Here is a 25,936-nt window from a genome sequence, read left to right as displayed (position 1 = left end):
TTTATTTGCTTAAAACTACATTCTAGGCTTCAATAATTATAAACAGGTTATTCATTCAGGTATATATTAGCATGTTTTAAAGCTGCACGGAAGGTACTGATTATCCCTTGCATTGTACAAGATCTAGTTTCCCTAACCCCTGCCTACTAATTGTCAGCCCAACCCCCATTCTACATAAGTATCTACACACGTGCAATCACAAATTTAAAAGATATATGCCCGCAGGGTAGTATTACTCCCTTTGAAAACCATAGCCATAAACAAATAAGTGGGTAGGCAAATTTTATTTTTCTCTTGTCTTCCTCTAAGGTATGAATTTCTCCCCTCACTCAGATCTACTACCACTGACACTGGTTGTCTTCAGTCATTCTTTCATCCCATCCCTTTTCAGCCCTCATGTCCTCAAGATGCATCTCCTGGGAAATATCCTGAGCCTTGAGCCTATGCTTTCTCAACCCTTATTATAAGCTGCTGTCACTGAGTAGTTTAATAAAATCTGATAAATTAACTCGGTGTACTACTGTTGACATATAGGGACTTAAATCTTTACTTGAAAAAAGTGTATGTGTGTATTTTATATATATATGTGTGTGTGTATTTTTTTACTTAGATCAGAACTCAGACATCCTATTTAAACTTCAGACCTCTACTATGTATCTGTGAAAAAAGAATTCAGTTTTGCTCGCTTTCCAAACCCATTACATGCTTTTGATAATCACTTATTATAAACCAGAACTGTCAGGTTATTTCATATCTTGGAGATTCAGATTTTTCAACTATAAAATGGAAATGACAATTAAAAACTAAAGTTATCATGTCTGTAATCATTAAATAACATGTCCTTTGTATAACATTGTTAGCATAAAGCTAAGCGCGCAGCTGATGTTTGTATTTATTGTTACCAAAAAGTCTTTGCCTTTCACCTTCCTATGGTTCTTATGGGAACCCAGGTTCCCAGTTAGGAGTGATTTGGGTGGCGGGGCGGGGAGATTCTTACTGATGTTTAGTGGCTGATGTCAGGAAGGCTACTTAACATCCTAAAAGTCACAGGACAGTGCCCTACGAGAAAGAAAGGTCCAACCACACAGTCAATAGCACTGAAGGCGAGGAAACCCTGCTATAGGTATATAGCACATAGTTTTCAATTTATTGTTAGTATTTGCTTTTCATCTGCTTTCTTTTATTCTTGAAGAAAAAAAATCTCATGAACTCAGATTCACTGAGTTATTCCTGCTGTGAAAGCCAGCCTGAATTGCCACATATATATTCTGAGAAATGAATGAGAACAAGGTATATAATTTCACATGCTTATAAATATTTATCTTTTAATTTTTATTGCTATTTTAAGGCCCATTCATTTTCATTTTTCCTTCTTTATAGCTTTTCTGTTTGAATTATTTATGAAGCTAATATCTTGTCACATTTTAGAAAATTTGTAGACTTCAGAAAAGAAGGATAAATCCAGCCACTTTCTCCCACTACTTTGGGAAAAGAAAGAGTGAGTGGGAAAGTGTTGGAAGCATTTATAGGTTGCTTTCAACATTAAGCCAGGAGATGGTTCCAGTATTGTTAGTCTGCTTAGCTCATAAGTAACTAACATTTCCCTGCATGTTCTTGTTTTAATGAATCTCTGCTGCCCTTACTTATATATAAGGTAGCAAATGAATTGTGCTTTCTCCAGAATCTTCTTTGTATACACACACTTCAAAGAGAAATAGGTGAGACAGACATAAGTGATAGCAAGAAAAGCCTGTTTGTGGCTCTGGATTCACTCATCTGTGAGACTATCTGACCTGTGAAATGCAAGGTTAGCATACGTTGGTGCATGGCAAGTGCTGGCTCTGCAAGTAAAAGCTCTCCAGGGAAGTTTTTATTTTGAGTTTCCAATTTTTCCAAGATATCAGAAGATTCTCTCCTTGCAGAAACAGTGAGAAGCACTTAGGAGAATGAAGGCCTGAGTAAGAATGCAACCACACCATGTCTTGTTGTCTGAAATGTGTACCCATTGGAAAACATTGAAGGATGTCTGGATTACAGAAGGAAGGAGGAGAGTGAGAATACTTTTCTTTCTATTCTGGAGATAATATGGAATTATGAGATGAGAACTGTGGCCTTCTCTATGCCTTGCATTTCCCAGTTTGATTTTTTTAATGTGGAACTATATTAATAATGATTTTTTTAAAGGATATGTTTCAGTATGAGTATGTGTAAACTGTTCAGCCAAGTCTATTTCTTGATGTCATTTTCTGACCCCTGGAAACATCAGAATTGAATAAAAGGTAAGTGACTAAATTAGACACATTTAAAACCAAACACACATTCATCGTGTTTATTTCAACTCAGTATTGTGTGTTTGAATAGTGAATTTTTTTTCCTTTTCATTTAAGCCCCATATGTTAAATGAGCATATGTAATAAGAATGCATTTATATAATTTTAATGAGTTGAATCAGATAGCCAGGTGTTTTCAGGTTTCTTTACATGTCCTGCTTACACAGTCCTAGGCATAAATCCACTTATTAACAAACCCTGGACCAGTTAAGTGTTTTTATTCCCTTGGGTGTATAAAACAGACTTAGCCTTTTTCCTTTGCTGCCTGGTTGTCAGTCTCTGCAGCCAGGTTTCTTGGTGTGCCCTAACAGCAGATCTAAAACTCGTGTGTAAGCCTTTTTGAATTCATGGAAGTACCTGTTCAATAAATTCACAGTGTTCTGGGAACTCTTCAGGAGAATGGGTGTCCTTTTCATTGTCCCTAATTGTAAATTATCTCTTAATTCTTATAAAAATAGAACTCCGAATCTATAATTCAATTGGGTGTCTTGATTATGAGACACAGAGAAAAAGCAGCTGTGTTCAATCAGTGACTGCCATTGAGAGAGTTGTGTATGGTCTGGCCACTCTGAAGTTCAAAGAGTTGTTGATTTTTATTATTACATGAGAGGCCTGAGGAGCAATATGTATCAGGTGCCTCTTCAATCATCAGAATTCTTAATTGAGTGAATTATAAACCAGTGACAGACTTCAATAAATAAGTCCAGAGCAACCAGTGAAACTCAGAAGAGCAAAGAGAAATTGGAAAATATTAACCTGCCTCTCAGTATTCTTAATTTTTATTCTCATTATTTTATTTCCTGGCATTGCATGTAATGCACTTGTACAGAATTATTAATCATCTGTTGGGTTTTATCCTTGTAATCGGAGAAAGAGCACTTACTATAATTTTAAAATACTTCTAATTATAATTGTGTTCTTTGCACACTTTGGTTGAAGTGTGTTTTTTATGGTTTAATTTGTTATCTGGCTCTTTCATTTATAAGAGGTATCTGGTTATTAGTAACAATTAGCACATAAAAACATTTAGAAATGATACCAAACTTAGTTTTGTGACATTTGGAATCTCTGTAAGTGTTTATTAATTCTTCCATAATAGTGAGTAGTCATATGATGGTTTTAAAGTTTTGTCAATATGAAAATGTTAAGAGGTACATGCATTAATGGATAAAAGAAAACAAAAGTCACCTCAGAAAATCATTTTAAGTGCACTTAGAGACAAAGACTTACTTTTTCACGGAAAGAAAATGTGGTGTGTATACATTATAAGCATGTTCTGGGAAACGTGTTTGGAAATAGTAATACATTTTAAAATAAAATTAATAATTCTCCAGAATTACATGAAAAAGAATTTTTAACTTCTTTTGAGATAAGTTAGTGTTTCATAAATGACAAAGGATGGATGGAACCATGCTATCATTCTGAATGAAGGAAATTAACACTTTGCAGATGGCACAACCTATCAGATTGATACTGAGAGTGATGAAAAAAAATTTTTTTCCCCTTTCACTAGTGTGAAAAAATAATTTAGGAAATACACTGTTAAGTAGATACTACACATGTAGATTTGACTAGAAATGGGAGGAACCTTCATAGCTTCTGTATGAGTGGCTCTATTTGGATGTGTACATTCTCCTAAGCGTTTAATGGAGGATTGTTCTATTGCTTTGTAAAAGAATTTTATGACATTGAATTTGTACTGATGGTTTTTAATCTTTCAAAATACTAAGATAGATTCTACAATATAATCTAAGCACTATAATAAAAAGTTTATTCTGTTTAGTGTCTCTGTATCATGGATGGATTTATTATCTTATCCAGCACAAAGTACCTTAGTTCTTCATTACTGTGCATGGGCAAACAGTAGTTATGATGCTGAAATGAGTAACTGTAATAACAGATTATCATTTTGCATGTTTCAGTTCTCTTGAATTATTGGATATTCAGTTTCAGAAAGTATTTCTAAATTATTGAGTAAAAATGATTTATAAATTGGGGCGCCTGGGTGGCTCAGTGGATTAAGCCGCTGTCTTCAGCTCAGGTCATGATCCCAGGGTCCTGCGATCGAGCCCCGCATCGGGATCTCTGCTCTGCGGGGAGCCTGCTTCCTCCTCTCTCTCTGCCTGCCTCTCGCCAACTTGTGATCTCTGTCAAATAAATAAATAAAATAAGTCTTTAAAAAATGATTTATAAATAATAGTACTTGTATATTTGAGCCAAAGTAGCAGGTATCTCTCTGATCAGTCTCATTCACCAAATATTTGTTGAGTTCCCTCTGTATATCAGGGTTATACTAGATGCTAGAAATAGGATATCTTGAGGGTTTTTTTTTAAGATAGAAATCGGTTTTGGTTAATTTATATGTTTAATTCCAGAAGTCAGCTGCAGCTTTCTAATACCCAAAATGATGTTAAACAAAAATGTGTAGCTTTGTCGTAGAAGAAAATTTTGGTCTCAAAGAAAAGAAACATTGGGAAATTAAAGACTGATCATAACTTGGAAATCACTTGGAAATCACTGTCTAGTAATGGTTTGCCAGAAGAACAGAACTGTCTTTTTTGATTAAGCAGTCTGTGAAAAAACCTCCAGAAGAAATCCTATAAGTAGGAAGTCATGTAAAGGAAACTGATGAACCATGCAATTTTTTCCCCATCCCTTTCTTCCTGTTGAACAGCTTAAGCCACATTCAGCAAAATCAAGAATTATTTGGATTTTAATGGATTTCAGTGCCTTCTGCACAAAATTCTTTGTCTCTATCACTTGATATTATCTCAGTGGATATATTTGTTGTTAACTTTCAAAATTCAAATCAGAGATATTTGATGTTTGCAACTTATTTTCCATCCCCCTTTTCCAAGTAAGGAGAGTATAATTTTCATACTGCTTAGGTTCTCTTACAAGTTTGACTGGTCTCCACTTGATTGATATAAATAAAAATCACAATGTAATGCCACAACTAAGGGAATGGAAGTGAGTGTCTTTTCCTTCATACTGTCAGATGTGAGAATAGCGGGGTTGTTTCCCCACACTTAGTTTGAAGGAATATAATAATTCAAAATAATCTCTATGATAGACTTTCCCAGTGTTTATTCTGGAGAACTATGTTAATAGGCTTCACCAACAAAATACAGAACTTCTATAGAAACAAATTTTGGAAAGACTGGGTTGGACAAAGGTATACAGGTTTTTATTTATTACAGGACATCTTAGTATCTTCACTGTGTAGTCTCATGCTGTGAATCTCTGACAGAGGAATGTAAGTGTTCTGGACTTCTTTGTCAAGGACTCCTTGACAAGTATCTCTTTAATACTCATGTTCATAGTGAAACAGTATGCTCACGTTTATAATGTCATATGCACTCTTTCCAAATGTATTGGTCAAGGACTTCTTGAAAAACCTGTCATGACGAACACACCTTGGGGCTGACTTTAGGAAGCCTTGCTCTGGTGGCAGTCTGTAGGCTCCGAAGTCTACCTGATGGTTCTCAAATTGCAGAGTTCTATACCAGTTCTGAGTGAGTTTCAGGTAATTTGTATCCTCTGAGGTTATCCCAGAGTAGATGTGACTTCCAAGGGTCTTGAAACAGAGTTGAAAAGAACAGCTAGCAACAACAATAATGATGATGATGATAATAATTCACAAGTACATAGCATTTTTTTTTTCTAAATGCTTTCAGATTGTGAGTCACTTTAGTTTTACAACAAACTTGTGGTAAATTCAGCTTGTCAGGTTTTTGTTTTTATTTTTTCTAATTTATGTTTGAGAAAATAACGTAGAAAAGTTCAAAAGCTTGTTAAGTTTTCATGTCAGGTTTATACTCCCCTGTCCTTACCTGTTGTATAAATAATGTCTTATTAAGATAATACTTTACATTGTACTAGCTGAGAGTTAAGGTCTAGGTGAGGGGTCAGCAAACTGTGGTTCAGGGTTAGGCAAACTATTACCTGTAATCATAGAGACCATTGGGTTAAATCTGGCCCAATGCCTTTTTTCTTTTTTTTTTTTTTTTTTTTTTGGTTTGTTTGCTTTGTTTTGTTTTTAGTAAAGTTTTATTAGAACATAGTAATACATTTGTTTATGTGTTGTTTGTGACTGTTTTCACACTACAAAGGCAGACTTGAGTGTTTTCAGCAGAGACCATTTGGACTGGAAATCCTAAAATATTCACTATTTGGCCTTTTTTAGAAAAGTTTGCCCAGTGCTCATTCAGACCATGGTCTGAACTAGAGGCTGTATGTAGATGTTAGTGCTGTTTATATTGTATTGTGTGATAGTTAGCAGAACACAGGGAGGTAGTTCCCCCAAAAAGAAACCTACATTTGTACTGTTAGTATAAATGACACTCAATTGTTAATTTACACACACCTCTATGCATTAATTACGGGTGTTAGCACACCGCGATACTAGCTGAGCCTGCGTCCTGCACGCATAGGGTTATTTAATTATTGCTGCTAGAGGCCTTAATCAAGTCCTTCTTATAGAAAACAAACAAATGATTAGCCTTTACATTGCAGGCATAAACAGGAATTTGACTCATGAATTTCCTAATTATACTGCACCATTTTGAAAATCAGTTGGCATTCAAATTCTTGCTGTTACTCTGTGTACAATTTCCTTTTTCAGGATAGAAGTATAGGATAAAAAAATTGTTGTTAAATATGTTAAGATTAAAGTTAGGTTTAATTTAAATATTTTTTCCCTACTTGCTCATAAGAAATGATTAAATTGAAGTAGGGGAGTAATTAAGTGTCAGCTGTATATCGGCTGCATGCTACACATTTTATATGACTCTTACTAATTTATTCTTACATTAATGCTATGAGGTAGGTTTTATTATTTTCATTTTAAATATGAGGCAGTTAGGACTCAGGATGGGAAATAACATGCCCAGTGCCACATGAAAAAGTAGTTTGTGATGGGGCCTGATTGGGACTCCTAATCTTTGAATCTGGCTGTGTGTGCCTTCCACATTGGCATGGTGCCTCAGCCATGAGTCCAAGACCCATTCTCCATGATTTCTGAACCAGTGCCTAGAATGGATCAGCTCTTCCCATTTTTTTTTTTTAATTTCCACGATGTGCTTTTAGTTGTGCATAACAATTGGTGGGTAAATTTCATACCCCAGTTTTATAGCAGTAGATTATCCTGTTTTCTCTTTTAGCCATGTGAAAAATCAATTCTGAAATAAGATCTATGAGTTTCTTTTTAATTCTCTTTGAACAAAAACAACCAAGTTCTGCATATTTTGAGTGCTGAAGCCAATTTTGATTTTACCAGAGATACAAGGTGGTTCATAATTTCTCCTTTCTCCTTCCTTCCATCATTTGTCAGAAGTCAAATGCCAAAAGGTCTTCCAAAATTAAATTTGCTTCATACGTCATTGTCTTTTAAGGAGTTCTTTCAAAGAATAAGGAAATGTACCTATAAGAAATTATTTCCTTTTCTGTACTATTTTCTAACATCTTCTTAGTGTCTTTGCAGCATATGTTATTTTCTGAGAGTTATTTTACAACGCATTCTTCTTTACTTTGTATGGAAGACTGATCTCAGCTAGACAGTGAACCGCCTTTTATTTTTCCAGAGCTGCTCTGCAGTCCTCACAGAGAGGAATTTTTATTGAGATGATTGCTTCTCATTCAGATTTTTATGAAGACAGTGGGATATTTCCTAAGACATGATTCTCTTACTTACACAGTGGAGGTTATTCTTGGTTAGGGTCATATTCCAGTCCTAGGTTTTGTAGAAAATTTCCACTCTTTTTATTATTTATATATTTATTTATTTGACAGAAAGTGCTCACAAGTAGACAGAGAGGCAGGCAGAGAGAGAGAGAGAAGCAGGCTCCCTGCTGAGCAGAGAGCCTGATGCGGGATTCAATCCCAGGATCCTGAGATCATGACTTGAGCTGAAGGCAACATCTTAATCCACTGAGCCACCCAGGCGCCCCTAGAACATTTTCACTCTTAAAGAAGATTCTGTTGGACAGTCCTGGTTTAGAAAGTAGCATAGAAATGTCCTTAGACTGTATGTTTCGTTGTTAATGACATTTATGTATTAGTAGCTTATCCACTCTAGGGCCTCACTTTCTCATGTGTAAAATGTAATACAAAAACAAAAACAAACCCAAATAAACTAAAACAATTATATGGGCACTCCATCTGTATTTGATGCAGACAAATTTTAACTATTTTACTTGCAGGTTATTATAGATGTGTTTCCAGGTGCTCTTTTCTTGGTAGAGGGCTTAGTTAATTGGTTATTCTTCATCACTTTTTTAAAACTTTCAATACAGGAATCTGTTAGAAAGAAAATTAGAATTCTAATTTCTTATTTAAATTTCATGTGAAAAAAAATATCCAATTTGGATTATTTTAGGCAGTTTAAGAAGTATGCAGCTTTGATCTGATTTGTTAACAACTTTGATTATTACTAATACAATTTCTTTTAGAGTTTTACTCAAAGTTGTGACTCTGAGGCCAATTAACCAAGGTTTTATTATGTGTTACAAAAGTGGAACTTTGGTTTGATTTTTTTTTTTTAATCGGTTAAACAAGAGAATATTCATTCCAGTTTTAAAACTCTAAAACTCAAATTAACTCTAGATTTCTAAATATCATTGCACTTTGGGATCATTGTTTGTAAAAAGATAAATTCAGTCAGAATTTCAGGGACTATAAATGGGATTAAACTACAAATAGGAAATAATTACATTTCTTAGTGTGTTGTGTTTAAAGATAGGCCTTGGATAGTAATGTCTTCACAGGAAAGTCACTTAAAAATTTAGTTGAGTACTATATGATTCTACACAGTGGATGATTCAGTTATTTTTGCCAAGTTAACTACAGTATGTAAAAGCATTCGAATCAACATACATCCTATTAGAACCAGAAGATGTTTATCACATTTACCAGTCTAGTATCCCTGAAGGTAGTCTTTAGAAATGACTAAACATAACTTTAAATTGTATATTTCTCCTATACATAATTGATGTAGTTGCTTTGAATTGTTTTAATTGGATGGAGCATTTAGTTTAGTAACTAAACATCAAGTACCATGATGGCCAATTTAAGTGAAACCTGAGGTAATTGTTTTGACCAAATGCAGAGAATGCCATTTTATATACTACCTTTCTGATTTTATAAAGCTTTCAAGGCAAGTAGAAAACTGAAATTTATTTGAGACCATCTTAAAATGTCACTAATCCAACCGTGCTAAGGATTCACATTCTATCCAGTCAAATATGTGACCTTAACACATGCCATTATGATTAATAAATCCTAAAAATAATCTTAATTAAGAATATTTGAGTGTTTTGATATGTTACTGTAAGTATACATGAAACATTAGATTACGTGCAGGAAACAATACTAGTATTTCACAGAAGGTGATTTTATAAAAAAAGGAGCTCTATAATAAGGCATTATTTTAGTGGGATTATCTGCATTTCAATTTTTATTTTGTTTTAACTTAAATCATTTGCTTCCTAGACATATGCTATCAGCCTTTAGAGTACATGTGATTAATTTGCTAAATTTCCATAATATAGAGGTAGGAGCATATAATTTGGGGTCAGAAGAGCTGATTTCTACCATTTAGTCCTTCAAGTTTTATTTTTCTCTGTCACATTTATTGAGTATTTACACTGTGCTAGACATTGTGCTAAGAACTGTGTATAAAGTGATAAGAAAACAGATATTATGTATGCCCCATTGGATTTTATTACTTTCTTAACTGACTTTGGCTACATCATTTCAATAATTAATAACATCATACAACTGGTCTTGTGAATTTAAGTGACAGGAATCAGTTTGGAAATGTCCGATTAATCAATCTTGAACTGCCTCAGAATAATATTTTAATAGAAGCTAATACTAAAAAGCTTTGATTAACCTTGCCCAAATAAAAATGTTTCCAATTGTTAAAGTTCTTTACTTCCAATATGAGAATATAGTAACTAAATTCAACCTATTGTGGCAAGTAAATCTTGCCCATGAAAGGAAACTTAATCATCTTCATCCCACATTGCTAGTTTCATAGAAGCTAAGCAGGAAATTAAGGATGGAAATTAATTACTCATTAAAACACATTTATTAAACAACTCTTACGTGTACACACCAGGCGAGCAACTGAACAAAGGAAGAGGAAGAAAAAAAACACTGCTCTTAAGCAACCAACAGTTTGTATAAGGAAGCATTAATTATAATAATGTCATGGCTAATGTCATTAAGTAGACATTATCTATACATGAAATACTTTACTGTCTGTCATTATTGAATAAGTGGTTTTGCATTATTTTACTGCTATGAGCCACAGCCTCTCTACGGAACAAGTTAGACATTTAGCACATGGGTAAATGAAAAGAAATGTTCTAAAAAATTCTATGTAGATTCCTAAAACTGATTTGTTGTGAAAGAGCCTAAAAAGGATTTTAGCTGCAGGCTCTCTGTCCTTTCCATTTCCTTCTTTAGGGAGAATGAGATGAAACATTGAAGTATTGCATATTGTCAGGAAATGCCTAGATTCTCTAAGGATTTCTAGTTTTTTTTGTTTTTTTTTTTTTAAGATTTTATTTATTTATTTGACAGAGAGAGATCATGAGTAGGCAGAGAGGCAGGCAGAGAGAGAGAGAGAGGAGGAAGCAGGCTCCTGCTGAGCAGAGAGCCTGATGCGGGACTCGATCCCAGGACCCTGAGATCATGACCCGAGCCGAAGGCAGCGGCTTAACCCACTGAGCCACCCAGGCGCCCAGGATTTCTAGTTTTTTAATGATTCACTGTACTAGTGACCCTGACAATTCATTCAAGTAATTCTTCCTCTCATTTTGTGAATATTTTATTCATATTTATAAACTTTATTTTTTAAGATGTTATTTATTTATTTTACAGAGAAAGAGAGAGACAGCGAGGGAAGGAATACAAGTAGGGAGAGTGGGAGAGGGAGAAGCAGGTTTCCCGCTGAACAAGGAGCCTGAAACGGGGCTCAATCCCAGGACCCTCTCTGATCATGACCTGAGCCAAAGGCAGACGCTTAAAGACTAAGCCACCCAGGCATTCCCATGTTTACAAACTTTAAAGTGGTTGATTTCATTACTTATATTGATAGATTTATGTATATTTATAAGTTTATTCTCTCAATCTCCATTCAGAATAGTTCCCAAACTACTCTAGGAGAATCATATTAATTGAAAAACAAACAAACAAACAAAAGATGGAGTCGTTTATTTAGTATTTTAATTTTCCTTTTTTTTTTTTTTTTTTTTTTAATTAGAATGGTCGCAGGGGCAGAAGGAGAGAGAATCTGAAGCAGGCTCCATGCCCAGTGTGGAGCCCAGTGCAGGGCTCTGTCTCACAACCTAGAGTTTGTAACTTGAGCCAAAATCAAGAGTGGGAAGCTTAACCAACTGAGCCACCCAGGAGCCGCTATTCAATGCTTTAAAAAAAAATAGTGGCTTTTCTACCCTTTTTCCATCACGTTTTCCCCATAGGTTGAGTATTACATGCAACACTGTACATTTTGAACATAATTTACTTCAGATGACTGTAACGTACACATGTCCTAAGCTATTAGGTACTGCCATGAGCTATATTTGTTAGCAGATATTTCCCATTCCACATACTGTACATGTGGTGTAACTAGTTTTTTCCCCCTCAGTTATTGTAATAATATCAGAAATCTATTAAGTTTTTGTGTCCTATGCTTTCAGGTGCCGGTGAGTTTTCTCTAGTAATGCAACATCTGAAGTAGTATGGTCTTTGTTGAGACTGCTGTAACTAAGTATCATCCACTGGGTGGCTTACAAAAACCAGAAATTTATTTCTCACAGTTCTGGAGATTGCAAATCTGAGATCAGTGTGCAAACATAGTCAAGCTCTGGTTGTAGTTTGTAGACTTCTTAGTGTAGCTTTATATGGTAGAGAGCAGAGAGGGGAAACAAACTCTCACAAGACTCATAAAGGCAGTGATGCCCTTCATGGGGGCTCCACTATGATAACCTCATGTAACCCTAATTACCTCCCAAAGGCTTCAACTCCTAATATCATCATACTGAGAAGTAGGGTATCAGCATAAGAATTTTGGGAGCATACAAATATTCAGTCCATAATAAGTACTAGATCAGGATGCTGCCTCTGGTTTGCAACATATATTTTCTTCTTTGATAATAAGATGAATATATGGTTATGCCGCATATCTATTTCAAGCCACCTAATGCCAGGATTGGACTAAGATGTGAGATGACCTCAGTAATCTATAGAAATTAGATGTCCTTCTCAAAACTTAGTTCACTTACCAGACAACAGCTTTTTGGGAGACCTAGATTGTTGTTCATTAAGGTGTTGAGGCTATAAATATATTTTTGTTTTTATTCTTATATTGCCTTATTCCCCTTACTTTTTAAAAGTAGAGTTTGGATGTCACTAACCAGTAATGAAAAATGACACTTTTTAATAATAAAGTAGGCAATGTTCAACTTTAAAAGCAGGCCTACATTTTTAAAATACTGTGAATAGACTGCTATCTAGGTCTACTCTAAATTTGTTTTGTGCATCTTACTCATTTTTGATAAAACAGTTAAGTTTATTTCATCTCCTAGGTCTTTCTGTCACTTTTTTTTTTCTTTACTAGTCCACAGTTAATGATTCCATAGTCACGAGTTATTTTTCTGTTTGTCCTACTTACAGTTTTTATTTGCTTACTCAGTGATGCATTTGTTATCATGTAATATCCCTTAACAGGATCTTGGACTTTTAAAGAATTAACTAGAAGTTTGAGCTGCTCTTTTTATTCTCTTCTATTTCTTTCCTGTTGTATTTTAGTGTAGCAGAAGAGTTGATCCCTTTGTTTGCCCATTTGGTTTATTTTCCCATAGGGTATTATTCAGTAAGAGGCCTATTTTATAGAAAGGGAAATCTTTGACTTATTATAATGTAAGATAACTTATTATACGAGATTGTGGGATGGAGGGTACTTTTTTACTAATCTAAAAACTGCTGTTGATATTAAACTATAGTATAGTTTACACATAAAGTCTGTGACAGATAATACTAAATGACCTACTGGAGAATACTGAGAGAAGTGGGGAGAAATCAACAGGAAAGTTATTTGATTGATTGTTTAATTTCACTTACAAATCGAAACATATTTTTAGCATTTTCTCATTATCTGTGAGGCTTAAGAAAAAAGACTACAGTGAAAAGAGTAATAATTGTCTAGAGCTTATATTAGTCAAAGACATTTTAGAATGAGAGCAAAAACTTTATTAGAGTTATTTCCCAACTTTTGTTTTTATTTTAAAGTTAGAATGGAAATACACAGTTCTTCTCTGTGTACAAATTCAGTGACCATATCTAATATCAATTTAGGTGTCTCTTTAAAAGTATTATTATGTATTCAAACTATTTCTTTTTGTAAACAAAAATAACATTTACATATATATTATGTAACAACTTCATATTGAAAGATATTACCAGAGAAGTGATAACTTACTTAAAACCTTTACCAATACTGCCCAAAAGGACTTCCTGCAGTGATAGAAATGTTCATAATCTTTGATGTCCAGTATGGTAGCCAGTGACCACATATGACTGCAAGAATGTGGAATTTGGCTATTGCAACTTAGAAACTAAATTTTTGATTTTATTTAATTGTAACTAATTTTAATTAACATATAAGTAGGCATGCAAGTCTGATGGCTAACATACTGGACAGTGGAGTTAGAAAATGCTTTTATTCTCTAACATGGACAAACATGTAAAATTAAATATAAGAGAGGTAAAGGTAGATAAATTTATAATTTATTTAATGCTTATTATCAATAGATAAATTATTCCCACTGGAGTAAAATAGTAGTTGTGTTACTACTGATGATACTACGAAGTATTTATTGTAAATAGTTTCTTATTCTACCCACATTAACTTTTTTCTTTCTTTTTAAAAAGACATTTATTTATTTGAGAGAAAGAGAGAGAGCATAAGCAGTTGGAGGGGCACAGGGAAAGGGAGAAGCACGCTTCCTGCTAAGCAGGGAGCCTGATGTGGGGCTCCATCCCAGGACTCTGAAATCATGACTGGAGCTGAAGGCAGATGCTTAACCGACTGAGCCACCCAGGCAATCCTACCCACGTTAACTGTTGTAGGAAAATATTTCTTTTGAGAAAAATATGAAAACTTGAATTTGTTTATGAAGGAACGGACTAAATAAGTATATGTACATTGTCAGAGAAATGGCACAGCTGCTTGTATAACCTTTAGAGTAGAGCTTATGAAGTGGTTGCAATATCGTGGTATTGCCACACATTTTAAAGCAATGTGTAATGATTTATAACCTGATGAGATTATTTTGAAAATTAAATCTTCAATTTGGAAGTTGTTTGGGTCAAAAGAATTCAGACTTTCTAATAATCAGAAAGCACTTTATACTACTGTAAAGAAATAGTTACATCACTTTCATATAGTTTCATTTTAAAAGATAAAATGAACTGGGGGTACCTGGGTGACTCAGTGGTTTAAGCCTCTGCCTTCGGCTCAGATCATGATCTCAGGGTCCTGGGATCAAGCCCTGAGTCCCTCTGGCGCTCTGCTCAGCCGGGAGCCTGCTTCCCTTCCTCTCTCTGCCTGCCTCTCTGCCTACTTGTGATCTCTGTCTGTAAAATAAATAAATGAAATCTTAAAAAAAAAGAAGTGTAGAAAACCAAGCTTATATTTCAAAATAAAATAAAATAAAATAAACTGAACTGTTTTGTATGATGGAATTAACATTTCAGTATGTTTTGCAAGAGTCCAAAAAAGAAATCTCTTCATATTTCAACATGTTTTCTTAAGCAGCGAATGGACATTTTAGGGAAGAATAAGATGGGGAATTACAAGGCTACCTGAAAGGCTTCTATTTGTGGTGATTTGATTTTACAGGTCAGTAAATCAGCAGATAAAGGGTGGATTGTTCAAGCTCATGGCTCCCTCTGCAGCATGGGCTTGCATTCATAGAGGCCTGAGTACTAGATATTAAGACAAATAACTGCATATACGAAATCTTTTAAAATATAGAATTGGTTGTACCTATCAAGGAACTCTCTTCTTCTTAGCCTTTCACATAAAGTTGTTTTATTTTATTTTTTATTTTTTTAAAAAGATTTTATTTATTTATTTGTCAGAGAGAGAGAGAAAGATAGAGAGAGATCACAAGTAGGCCAAGAGGCAGGCAGAGGCAGAGGAAGAAGCAGGTTCCCTGCCGAGCAAGGAGCCCGATGTAGGACTCGATCCCAGGACGCTAGGATCATGACCTAAGCCGAAGGCAGCCGCTTAACCAACTGAGCCACCCAGGCATCCCTACTTTTATTTTTTAAAGAAAATAGGAGTTGTGACAATCCATCTAGTTTTTCTTCCTACTTGTCTATTGATTCAAATTTTAAATTAGAACTTGCTCCTCACTCCCCAGGAGGTTTACATACAGCATATATGTAAAAGGAGTAAAAGTAGTATCTTTTTTTTTTTTTTCAAAACAGAATAAAGCTTTTATTAAAAAAGAAAAACAAACATAACATTCAATGAAAAGGCTTAGAAGCCAAATTATTTAGCAGCAGAACTTACTGCCCAGAAAAGTAAAGGTAACACAATTGCTAAGACCCCAATAATGCCAGCATGTTATATTAAGTGAGTAAAATGCTAGGATATATGCGGGACCGCACTTGAAAGGCTCTACCAGTTGTGTAACAAGTCAACATAAAGTAGTATCTTATCAGATTTGCATTTTATATCTAAAACGAGAGGGCAAATATACTCTATCAGGCAAATGCATACATTACCTAACCTCCCAAAATATTTGACTGAGAATGTGTCTTTTTATTTTATGTACTTAAAAAAATGATGCAAAATTTTGTGCGCTCTGAATGAAATGAACACTTTCCTTTACATTTTAAAGACAGCAAGAAATTTATGGATAATTTTTCTCTTATATCTCGTAGTTAGAATGCCCATAGGTAAATACATTTACTAACCTGGTGTGCTTTTTGCTTTGGAAGTAGGATGAAGATTCTTTAAATGTGCCTTTTTTTAAAAAAAATTCTGTTTTGTTTTGTTTTATTTTTGTTTTTTTTTCCTTTGGGAAATAATTTTAAAAGCACAGGGGAGAAGAGTCCTAGGACATTTTTGTTTCTTCAATAAAGGAAAGTAAACAATATTACATTTTCTTGACCTTACAGAATCAACACACAAATGCAATTAAGAAATATTTTCCATAAAATAATTGTTTTCTTACAAAAGGGTCAAAGAAATCATAAATACAGTCTTCTTACTCCTTTTTTATATTACTCTTAAAAAATTCATGGTAATTGATACATTTTGGTAATAGTTCCAGAAACACAACACAGGTTTAGTAGACATGCCAGCATTACCCTATATTACTCAAATTCCTTATGTTCATTTTCTTTTCAAAAGTTTTTGAAATCTACACAAACTTAGACAAGGAGACTTCAAACAAACTCTTAGCACTTTCTAGTTTTTACTTGGGTGTCTTGGACAAGTGGCTAACCATCAGGTTAACTGATGAGATAATATAAAGATTATATAAGACAATATTTATGCAAGCACATTTAAAGTGGTAAGATGACCTAAGTATTAGTATATTATTTCTTATTTCTCTTCAACATTTGGAAAAAGTTTCTTGAGATCTTCATAACATTCTATGAAATATTTTATAAAAATTACACTCACTCTGTTTTCTGCTTCCTTTTTTTTATTAAATCACTGCTGTTGATGGATGGATGGATGCATGGATGGAAGTATAGTTGACACAAATTGCTACATCAGTTTCAGGTTTACAGCACAATCATACAACAACTCCATATGTTATGCTGTGCTTACTCTTGCCAAAAGGGTAACTACCATGGATTGATTCTCAGGAATTCAGTAGTGTTTTAGTTTGACTTCATATTACTACGTGGTATTTAGGAGGCAGAGAAGAACATCAACTTAGAAATATTAGATTCAGGGGCACCTGGGTGGCTCTGTGGGTTAAAGCCTCTGTTTTCGGCTCGGGTCATGGTCCCGGGGTCCTGGGATCGAGCCCCGCGTCAGGCTCTCTGCTCAGCAGGGAGCCTGCTTCCCTTCCTCTCTCTTCCTGCCTCTCTGCCTACTTGTGATCTGTCAAATAAATGAATAAAATATATAAAAAAAGAAAGAAATATTAGATTCAACCATATTAAACTATTGCTGTTTGACCAGTTTTTATCTGAAAACAGTAACTTCGTGTTTCAACATCAGGTGCTATTGGACTAAATGATTTCAGGCTTTGGAGAAGCAGAATTCTTTGTAGCAATCATCCTCAGGTTGGAATGCACTAGAGTTGAAAAAATAGCTAGATATTTGGTTCATTATAGTAATATTTTAGTCAACCCCAGGAAACTCCTAGAAAATTTTGCATACTATCTCATTTATTTAGAAAAACAAATGAAAACAGTCCATTTCCTTTAAAATGATTTTCAGTGACTTCTATAAAAAGTTAAAATTAAATTAACCATGAATTATAACATATATAAATGTCTTGGGGTTTTTAAAATTTAAGTATGATTAATATACAGTGTTTTAAATACTAAAGAAAATGAAAACTAAAAGCCCTGAAGAATTGATAGATCCTTTAATAGCCAAAGCATTTTTTTCTTCTAGATTATTTGTTACATATGCAAAGGCCCATTGAATTAAAGACCATATGAAATATTATCCTGAAGTAAAATTCTATTTTCCTTAAATATAAAAATATATAATTGACAAGTCAGTTTTATATGAACCTTTTTCTATTCAGTGTATACAAATATAACTTATTTAACTCTAAATTTAGATTTTTTTTTTTACACTATGGTTGACTTAGTCCTATTTTCATGCAATGACCCCCATACTTAAAATATGTTTGCCTTTTCTCAGAGAAATTAAGTAGATTTGTGTTGGACTGCTCTGAGAAACTACGTATAGATTGATAAAATCAAAAGTATTTCGAAGTTTATTTGAAAATTCTCTACAATAAAATAATTCGTGAAAAAATTTGTATAAATCTAGCCTGTGTTAGTTCTGTCAAATGAAGGGCCTTCAAATGAAGGTGGTCTTCAGTAGAAGTTCACCTACTCTCCATTTTACTGTCAGAGAACATAGGACAGTCTGTAGAGTATTCTTTTCTGGTACCATACACTTAGAGGATATCACCCATTCATTTGTTCATAAGAAAAGTCATATATTAGAAATGGTGGTAAGTTGGATGGTTAGATAGGGGTGTATTTAAATTTATTCTCCCAGCTTTAATGCAAGAACTTTCCTGCTCTGCTTTCTCAAATACGACGACTTCAGACTAAAGAAAGGAAGCACTCCTTACCTCAACCAGGTTTCTTTGAAGTTGTATAGCAGTGATTGAGTTTGGGTGGGAAAATGCGTGCTAACATTCTGCTCAGTTTTATCTGTCAATTTCATAGTAGGAAATGTTTATTTCTAAGTAAGCAATAAAACAACCAAAATGTGTGACATGAGCAGAAACAGGGTAGACAGTTATTGTCACAGTTTTTATGGTCACTCATATAATGTTCCTTCTGTAAGTCCAGTTATTGAAATTAACGTAACAATGTTAACTCAAAGTGCACATTTGTAGGGAAGAATTGAAGCTGTAAAAGTGAAACAAAATCTTTGTCATAGTCCCCCATGAAAATAAAGTTTGAAATTTTGTTCAATATAGTTTGTGTGAGCCATTCTGTATATATTTTAATATGTTGACTAATAGCTATTAAATTTCATCAGGTGCATTGAACAACTTGCATACCAGAAGAACCTTCCATACCATTATCCTTCCTCTCTCTCATCCATTTTTCCCTCCTTCCTGTTCTCCTGCCCTCCCCTTTTAACAAGATGGAGCTTTTTTGAATTGAATGCCATGAACTTTGTAACAAAATTGCCACCTATGTGATGCAGAAACAAAGGCAGTCTGCAACTTGGAAAAGTACAATTATAAAAGTTCTTCGAATAAATAAGTTGAAACACATATCACATTTTCTAACATAAACAACACTTTCAGGCAAGAGAACCTTCTCAGACCACTTCGCAAAAGACTCAATAATTCCATAATATACTTGAATCAGGTTTTTTTTTTTTTTTTTTTTTTTTTTACCAAAAATCTAGTTGGATGTTGCTCAATGATATTGCTCAAAATGTTTTTATGATTCCAAGTGTGATGCCAGGAATGTACCTGCTGCTGCAAGTTGGTTTAGAGATACCCCTTCTTTTACTCCTGAATAGTGAAGAGAGACAAAAACAGTATTAGCTATTCTAGTTGGGTTCCCTTATCCCCTAAGACTGGGATTCCAGGAGACTCTGTGGGAATGTCATTTAGGTAGATTTAAAACAAGTGGCTGAGGGTACCTGTTAAAAATTTTTTTTGAACTAGCCATCCCTGAACAGGCTGTTTCTTTCCTTCCATAAGCCTTCGTAATAGACCTTTTTGCTTCATTTGTTGTTAGAATTTTTTCTTGGTTCTGGCCAGCATTTCTCTTCCTCCAGCTGACTGTTGCACAGATCCACAGTTTCAATGCTTCCCTCCATTTTCCAGTCCTTGAATAATTTCTGGATGATTGAAGCTTTCTAAAGGCTTTCACTGTTAACACCAAAAGAAAAATAAAATAAAACAAAACTCCATCTGGTGCCACTATGGGAACCAGACACTGCTAGACTGGCATTTAATCCCCCAAATGAGGGATAAAGTCTTGAAAATAATGTGAGGGGCTGGAAAGGCAAGGATAGAAGCTAGCAAGCTCAATGTATATAAGAAGGAAATAAAATCTTACTCTGTATTCCTCCTTCTGCTGGCCTGTACCAATGCCAATTTCATTGCTATGTATCCCACTTTGGATGGCATAGATCTGGGTGGGAAGTCACCTGTAGGAGAGGCAGTTTTGATGAAGGAGACAGGGAACCAAAGAAAAATAAAGGGAGCTGGTCACAGGCAACTTGCAGAGAAGGAAGGAAGCCAAAAGAGAAGGAATGGCCAAGTGGTGACAGAACCCTTTCAGCCAACTTTTGAATGTAAAATGCAGCATGTAAGTTGCCTCTTGCTTGTAGATTTAGATGAAGCCTTTCATATTGCTCAACTTAAATGTTGATTATGCAAAAAGGAGTTACCTGTGGTATTTTATATCACCCTTTAATTTACCCACTGGTCATGATTAAATTCCTGATTTGCTTTATATTGAAGCAAGTACATTTGTTTCCTTACTCATTTTTCTTTTCTTGGAAGTACGTAATTAAAATTATGTGAGAAGAACACTCATGATAAATTAAACTTACTGTCCTTACATTCTTTTAAGCTGGGGGCCCAAGGAAAATTTTTTGTGGAGATGCTCTTTGGAAGTAATTCAAGAATGTGCTGTTTAACAGTGTGCAGCTTCCCTTCATGTCAGCAGCACACAAATTATTCATAACATGACTGATATTCTGGTGCCTGTTCTCATTTTTGTGAGGGAAATGTGTCTTATCTGAAAGAAAAAGAAAATTTAAGGTATCTTTTTCATGCTTTTATTCCGTGTTTTCACAATGAAAAGAAAAAAATGAGTATGATCTTTACAGGCGGCATGATCATCATAGTAAAATTGATTACTAAGACTCCCTTCATGTACACAGCAGGATTAGTCAGCAGAATAAAGAAGCCAGGGTTTTCTGCAAACTGGGAGTTTTTCCCTAGCTTGGCAATGTCCACAGGTAAGGCTGGATGAGCTGCTTCTACCTTACACTAAAGCAAAATACAATGCTTTATCTTTACACTCTGGCATGCCAAATTTTGCCCCCTCTCTGTTGTTGTTAAAATTCAAATTACTATTTGATTGCAAAAGATCTATGAAGAGAAAGCTAAAGTGGATGCTTTGAGGAAAACCATTCTTTTTAAACTCAATATTCTTTTACTTCAAAAACTAAGTAGAAGGAAAGAGAAAAGAAAAACTCCTGGAGAATGATTGTAAATGATAGAGCTACCACCATTTATAATTATGTATAAATCATGAAACAATGCAGGGATCTGTAGGTTAACCAAATTAAAAAAATTTTTTTTTCTAATTTATTTATTTTTTAGAGAGAGAGCATGTGAGTGAGCAAGTAGGGGGAGAGGCAGAGGGAGAGAAAGAATCTCCAGCACACTCCTTGCTATTTATAATTATGTGCACATTATGCAGTAATGTAGGGATCATCTTTAGGTTAACCAGATTTGTAATTTTTTTTTTCTTATTTATTTATTTATTTTAGAGAGAGCATTCAAGTGAGTGAGTGGGGGAAGGGACAGAAGGAGAGAGATAATCTCCAGAATCTCCAGCAGACTCCCTGCTAAATGCAAATGTGAAGCTTGATCCTAGAACCTCGAGATTATGACCTGAGCCAAAATCGAGTTGGATGCTTGACTGACTGAGCCATGCAGGCACCCCTAAGTTAACAGATTTTAAATGAACTAAAACAAACAAGTAGATACCAAAGAGGTAGAATAGAATGATACAAATAAAGGGATTTTTTTTTTTTTTAAGTCTGAGATTGAGTCTGAAAATATATGGAAAGTCAATAAAGTCTGTTCCAAGCCAGTTTTCTTTTTTTTTCTTCGAATTTTTTTTTGAAGATTTTATTTATTTATTTGAGAGAGAGTATGAGAAGGGGGAGGGTCAGAGGGAGAAGCAGACTCCCTGCCAAGCAGGGAGCCCGATGCGGGACTGGATCCTGGGACTCCAGGATCATGACCTGAGCCAAAGGCAGTCGCTTAACCAACTGAGCCACCCAGGTGCCCCTTCTTCAATTTTTTAAATATGAGTTAATATATTACCCTTCCTTTTATTCTAGTACTTTATTTATTTATTTTTTTAACTTTTAAATTTGTTTTTTACGTATTCTTCATGCCTCACATGGGCTTTGAATTCACAAACCTCAGATTAAGAGTCTCATACTCTACTGACTGAGCCAGTCAGGCGCTTCTGATTATTATTATTTTTTAATCTAAGTCTTCTGTGACAGCCCATTTTTCGGAACTTGGTCAAATCAAGATTTGTTTACACCTTGGGCATGTCTTGGATTTGCATACAAGGGGTCCCCTTGGTTAGCTGGATCTCTCTGTGAATACAAACTCAGAAATATGCTGGGTGGCAGGGCAAGATCAGTGCGCTTCCTGTGGCCCTGTGTCTTAGTTAACAGTTGAAAGAAGAAAACTCTCAGGGGATCAGAATCAATGACCTTGATTTTATTATAGCACAACTTCCTTTCCTTATCTTACTTATTAGCACATTTATACAAGTTGGTGTGGAGCCTGGGCCTGTTTTACTTTGTTTTTCATTTTTGTTTACTGGTAGATTTTCATGCAAAACTTGACCAAAAAATCATTTTCCTGAGACTGTGCTGCTCACAATCATGTTTGCCAGTTTTTGTTTACAGAAATTAAGTAGAGCCATAGTAAATGATAGACCATTTTGATAGTTGTCTCTCCTCTAAACTCCCTGATTTTGTTGTTCTATATATGAAACAATTTTATTTTTTTAAGCAAGCATCTTAAACGAGGAGTAGAATTTCAAAGGGTGGTTAACATAAAACAAAAGTGTGTCTTAAACATTAAAATAATCTGTACCTTTGGGTAACTTTCAATGTAGTGAAATAAATCTTAAATATTTGTGTCCCTGTCATTTCAGAGTTGCCATTGAAAAATAGCATATTCAGTCTTAATTCCTTATTTAGCAGATTAGAAACCAAACCAATCAGGAAATGAATATCACATATCAAATATTTGTCTTTTTTGGTTGTATCTTTTAAAATAAACTCTGGCAAACTAAGTATTTTGTATAGGTGTTATTGTCCTCATTTATTGACTAGCTATTTTTTATTATGTGTTAGGACCTGATCAGTAAATGTGCCTATGTTGATATTTCAGTTTCCAGCTAATACATTTTAAACAAAATTGATGATTTTTAATTCATCAGTAACATTAACAATTAAAAAGAGTTTTGTTGACTCTTATGAAATGGCACATTTATAAGTGGTTTTTCTCAAAATTTCTATACTTGCTATTGTTTTGTTCTTTATAAATGATTTTGATCAACTAACCACTTTTAAAATTACAGCTGATTAAATAAAAGAATGAGACTAAAAATGTCAACATGGCTATATTTTATTACTGAAAACATTTGATAAGTATTGAAACCTTGCTGTTGCCTTAGTCCTAGAAACAGCCCTCACTCTCTTCCGTTTCTCACACGGATGCCAAGCCTTGTATATCAATAGTACTTGAATTGTTTAGTAGTTACTAAAAATAGTTTAAATCCCATACACTTCCATTGTTTATGTGTAGGAAGTACATGCAAAATCTGCTTGTATTGTGTGTGTGTTTGTATATATACGTATATATGTGCACATATGGAAATACATGCAAATATATGAAATGCAAATATAATGTAGATTATATGGAAACATAAAGGAAAATTCACCAAATATTGTCTTTATATTAACTATATTCTTATTCCGACCCTGTACGGAAGGACAAAATCAATGAATCATGATAAATTTTGCCTAATGGACAGATCCCAAATGGATTTCCCTTGCAATGATTACTTTTCCTAGTCAACAGTTTTAAAACTTAACCTTTTAACAAATTACAATAAACTACCACTATTTGCAATGAAATATGAACACACTAATATAAGCCATATTGCGAATTTTAGTTACATAGGTTTATGTTGTGTTTAAGGAAAGAAATTGAAGTATTAGAAATACTTAAAGGCCATGATCATAAATGCATTATATATTTTGGAAAAATGGAATATCTTTAAGTGAAATTTCATGGCTCTTGGCAATGGACCTTATTTTATCCAAGTCCAAATCAGAGTTAGGAATAGATTTTTTTTGGAATTGTAAATAGATAAATAAATAAAGCTTTAAAAATAATTGCCTAGGAAAACCACATCAGCAACATTAAGAATAATTTTTATTTTATACAGAATAGTAAAAGACTTATTAAAGTTCCTTGCTCAGGACATGACAGTATTATCAAAATTTTGTCTCACATTCTTTAAATGCTGTCACTAGGCGGGAACCTGCTTCCCGTGGTTTTGTTTTCCCCTTTGAACGGTAGTCATGGAGCACTTGCATGATGTGTTTGGTGCCTTGCATGAGGAAGACATGCAAAGGCAAAGGTCCAGTCTGCATGCTGCTTAATGAATGTTTTTCCTTTTCTCTCCCTCCTTGTCATGTGCTTTCAGAAGACAACAATGTGGAAGGTGGGTGCTTTCAACTTTTTTTTCCAACTCTCATTTGCCTTTTATTTCTTAGTATTAATAGAGTACATCTTGAATTTAGACGGTAAGTTGAACTTCTGAGCATTTGTTGATTTCTGGATTGTGTATCACTTTTCATAGAGAACACGCACTTGCAGCCCCATCAGACTCTAAGTATATGAAACTCCTTCACCCTCACTCCAACACTTGATGGATCGAGTATCCCATATAAAACTTAGAATACTTATTGCAGTGTTCTGTATGGAAAAAACGATACAATCCTGCTTCTTTTATTTTAAATGAGAAAGTATTTCTTTACAGTTTCAGAACACAGTGCATGATATTTTTTTCCATTTTTTTTTTTAATCAAAATGATCTATTTTCTTTTGGAAATGTTTAGCATTACATCACCTCAATCTCATTAGTTTAATTTCAAATGATTTGACTTATATAAAGAACACAGAATAAAGCATTGACTATAAGAGGCAAAAATTTAGATTAAAAAATTAGCCACTGGCCACTGGAAATGAAAGTAAACAGCACTCCAGAATGATTACTGGTAAGTATATTTGTCATATTCTGTGTCTGTTAAATAAAACAATAATATTTATTGAAGTTTTTCCAAAATTATCTCTTTGAGAAAGTTACACATTTTTTCCCTGTAGAATACACAAACTAAAACATATTTCAACTTTCTCATCTTTAAAGAGCTTAAATGTATAAGTCAGTGTGCTACCAAACAAACCTATCTCTAGATAGACCAAAGAACTCTTAGAGGGAAGCTGATGTTCTCTCAACTTGAATAATCACAGCATACTTGCATGTACATTTAATTAATGTTTATATTTCAGAAGTGTTTTACATATTTTATTTTGTTGCAATATTTTGAAATAGAGACATTCTGTAAAAATAGACTGGCAGATATCTTAGAAAAAGACTTCCCATCTGAGGTTACAGATAGCTAGCTATTAAAGTTACTAAGATTTGTGTCTCAGAGAACAATTCATGGTAACCTAAAGTTGGCCAATAACAGGCTTCAGCCTACTATTTGTGATACTTTCACAAATACCAAGCTGAACATTAGTTGCTTAGTTGCCAAACATTTCTATTCCATTATTTAAGTAAAATAGATGAAGATTTCAAAAGTAATCATCAGTGCCTATTTTTTCAAGTGTTGGTTGGCTCTGTCTATGGTTTCTATTTTTCTAGACTATAATTTTAAAAGCATGTGAATATGCACTTGATAAAGATGATGTTACCCTGCAGGTCTGACATCTTTCAAAATCAGTATCATTTATATTATGCATGTTAACTGAGGTTGAATTTCTTTTAATAAGTATCTTTTCAACTTCTTT

General features: G+C 34.2%; 1 protein-coding gene across 27 annotated transcripts in view; it reads left to right on the top strand.

Moving 5' to 3' along the window:
• Nucleotides 1–25,936, top strand: part of NRXN1 (neurexin 1) — a 1,166,070-nt gene that overhangs the window by 78,432 nt on the left and 1,061,702 nt on the right. For 17 of the 27 annotated variants that reach the window (XM_032352092.1, XM_032352082.1, XM_032352075.1 and 14 more), the window contains exon 3: nucleotides 24,567–24,584. The exons of 8 other annotated variants lie outside the window; for them this stretch is intronic. In XM_032352092.1, coding sequence (XP_032207983.1) covers nucleotides 24,567–24,584 — 18 coding nt within the window. The remainder of the gene's footprint in view (nucleotides 1–24,566; nucleotides 24,585–25,936) is intronic. 2 more of the 27 variants (XM_032352072.1, XM_032352080.1) reach the window with 1 other exon arrangement.

The sequence above is a fragment of the Mustela erminea genome, chromosome 7 (genome assembly GCF_009829155.1).
Source record: "Mustela erminea isolate mMusErm1 chromosome 7, mMusErm1.Pri, whole genome shotgun sequence".
In the NCBI taxonomy this organism is placed as follows: domain Eukaryota; kingdom Metazoa; phylum Chordata; class Mammalia; order Carnivora; family Mustelidae; genus Mustela; species Mustela erminea.
Note: the sequence above shows the minus strand (reverse complement) of the source record. Positions and strands in the feature narration are given on the sequence as shown.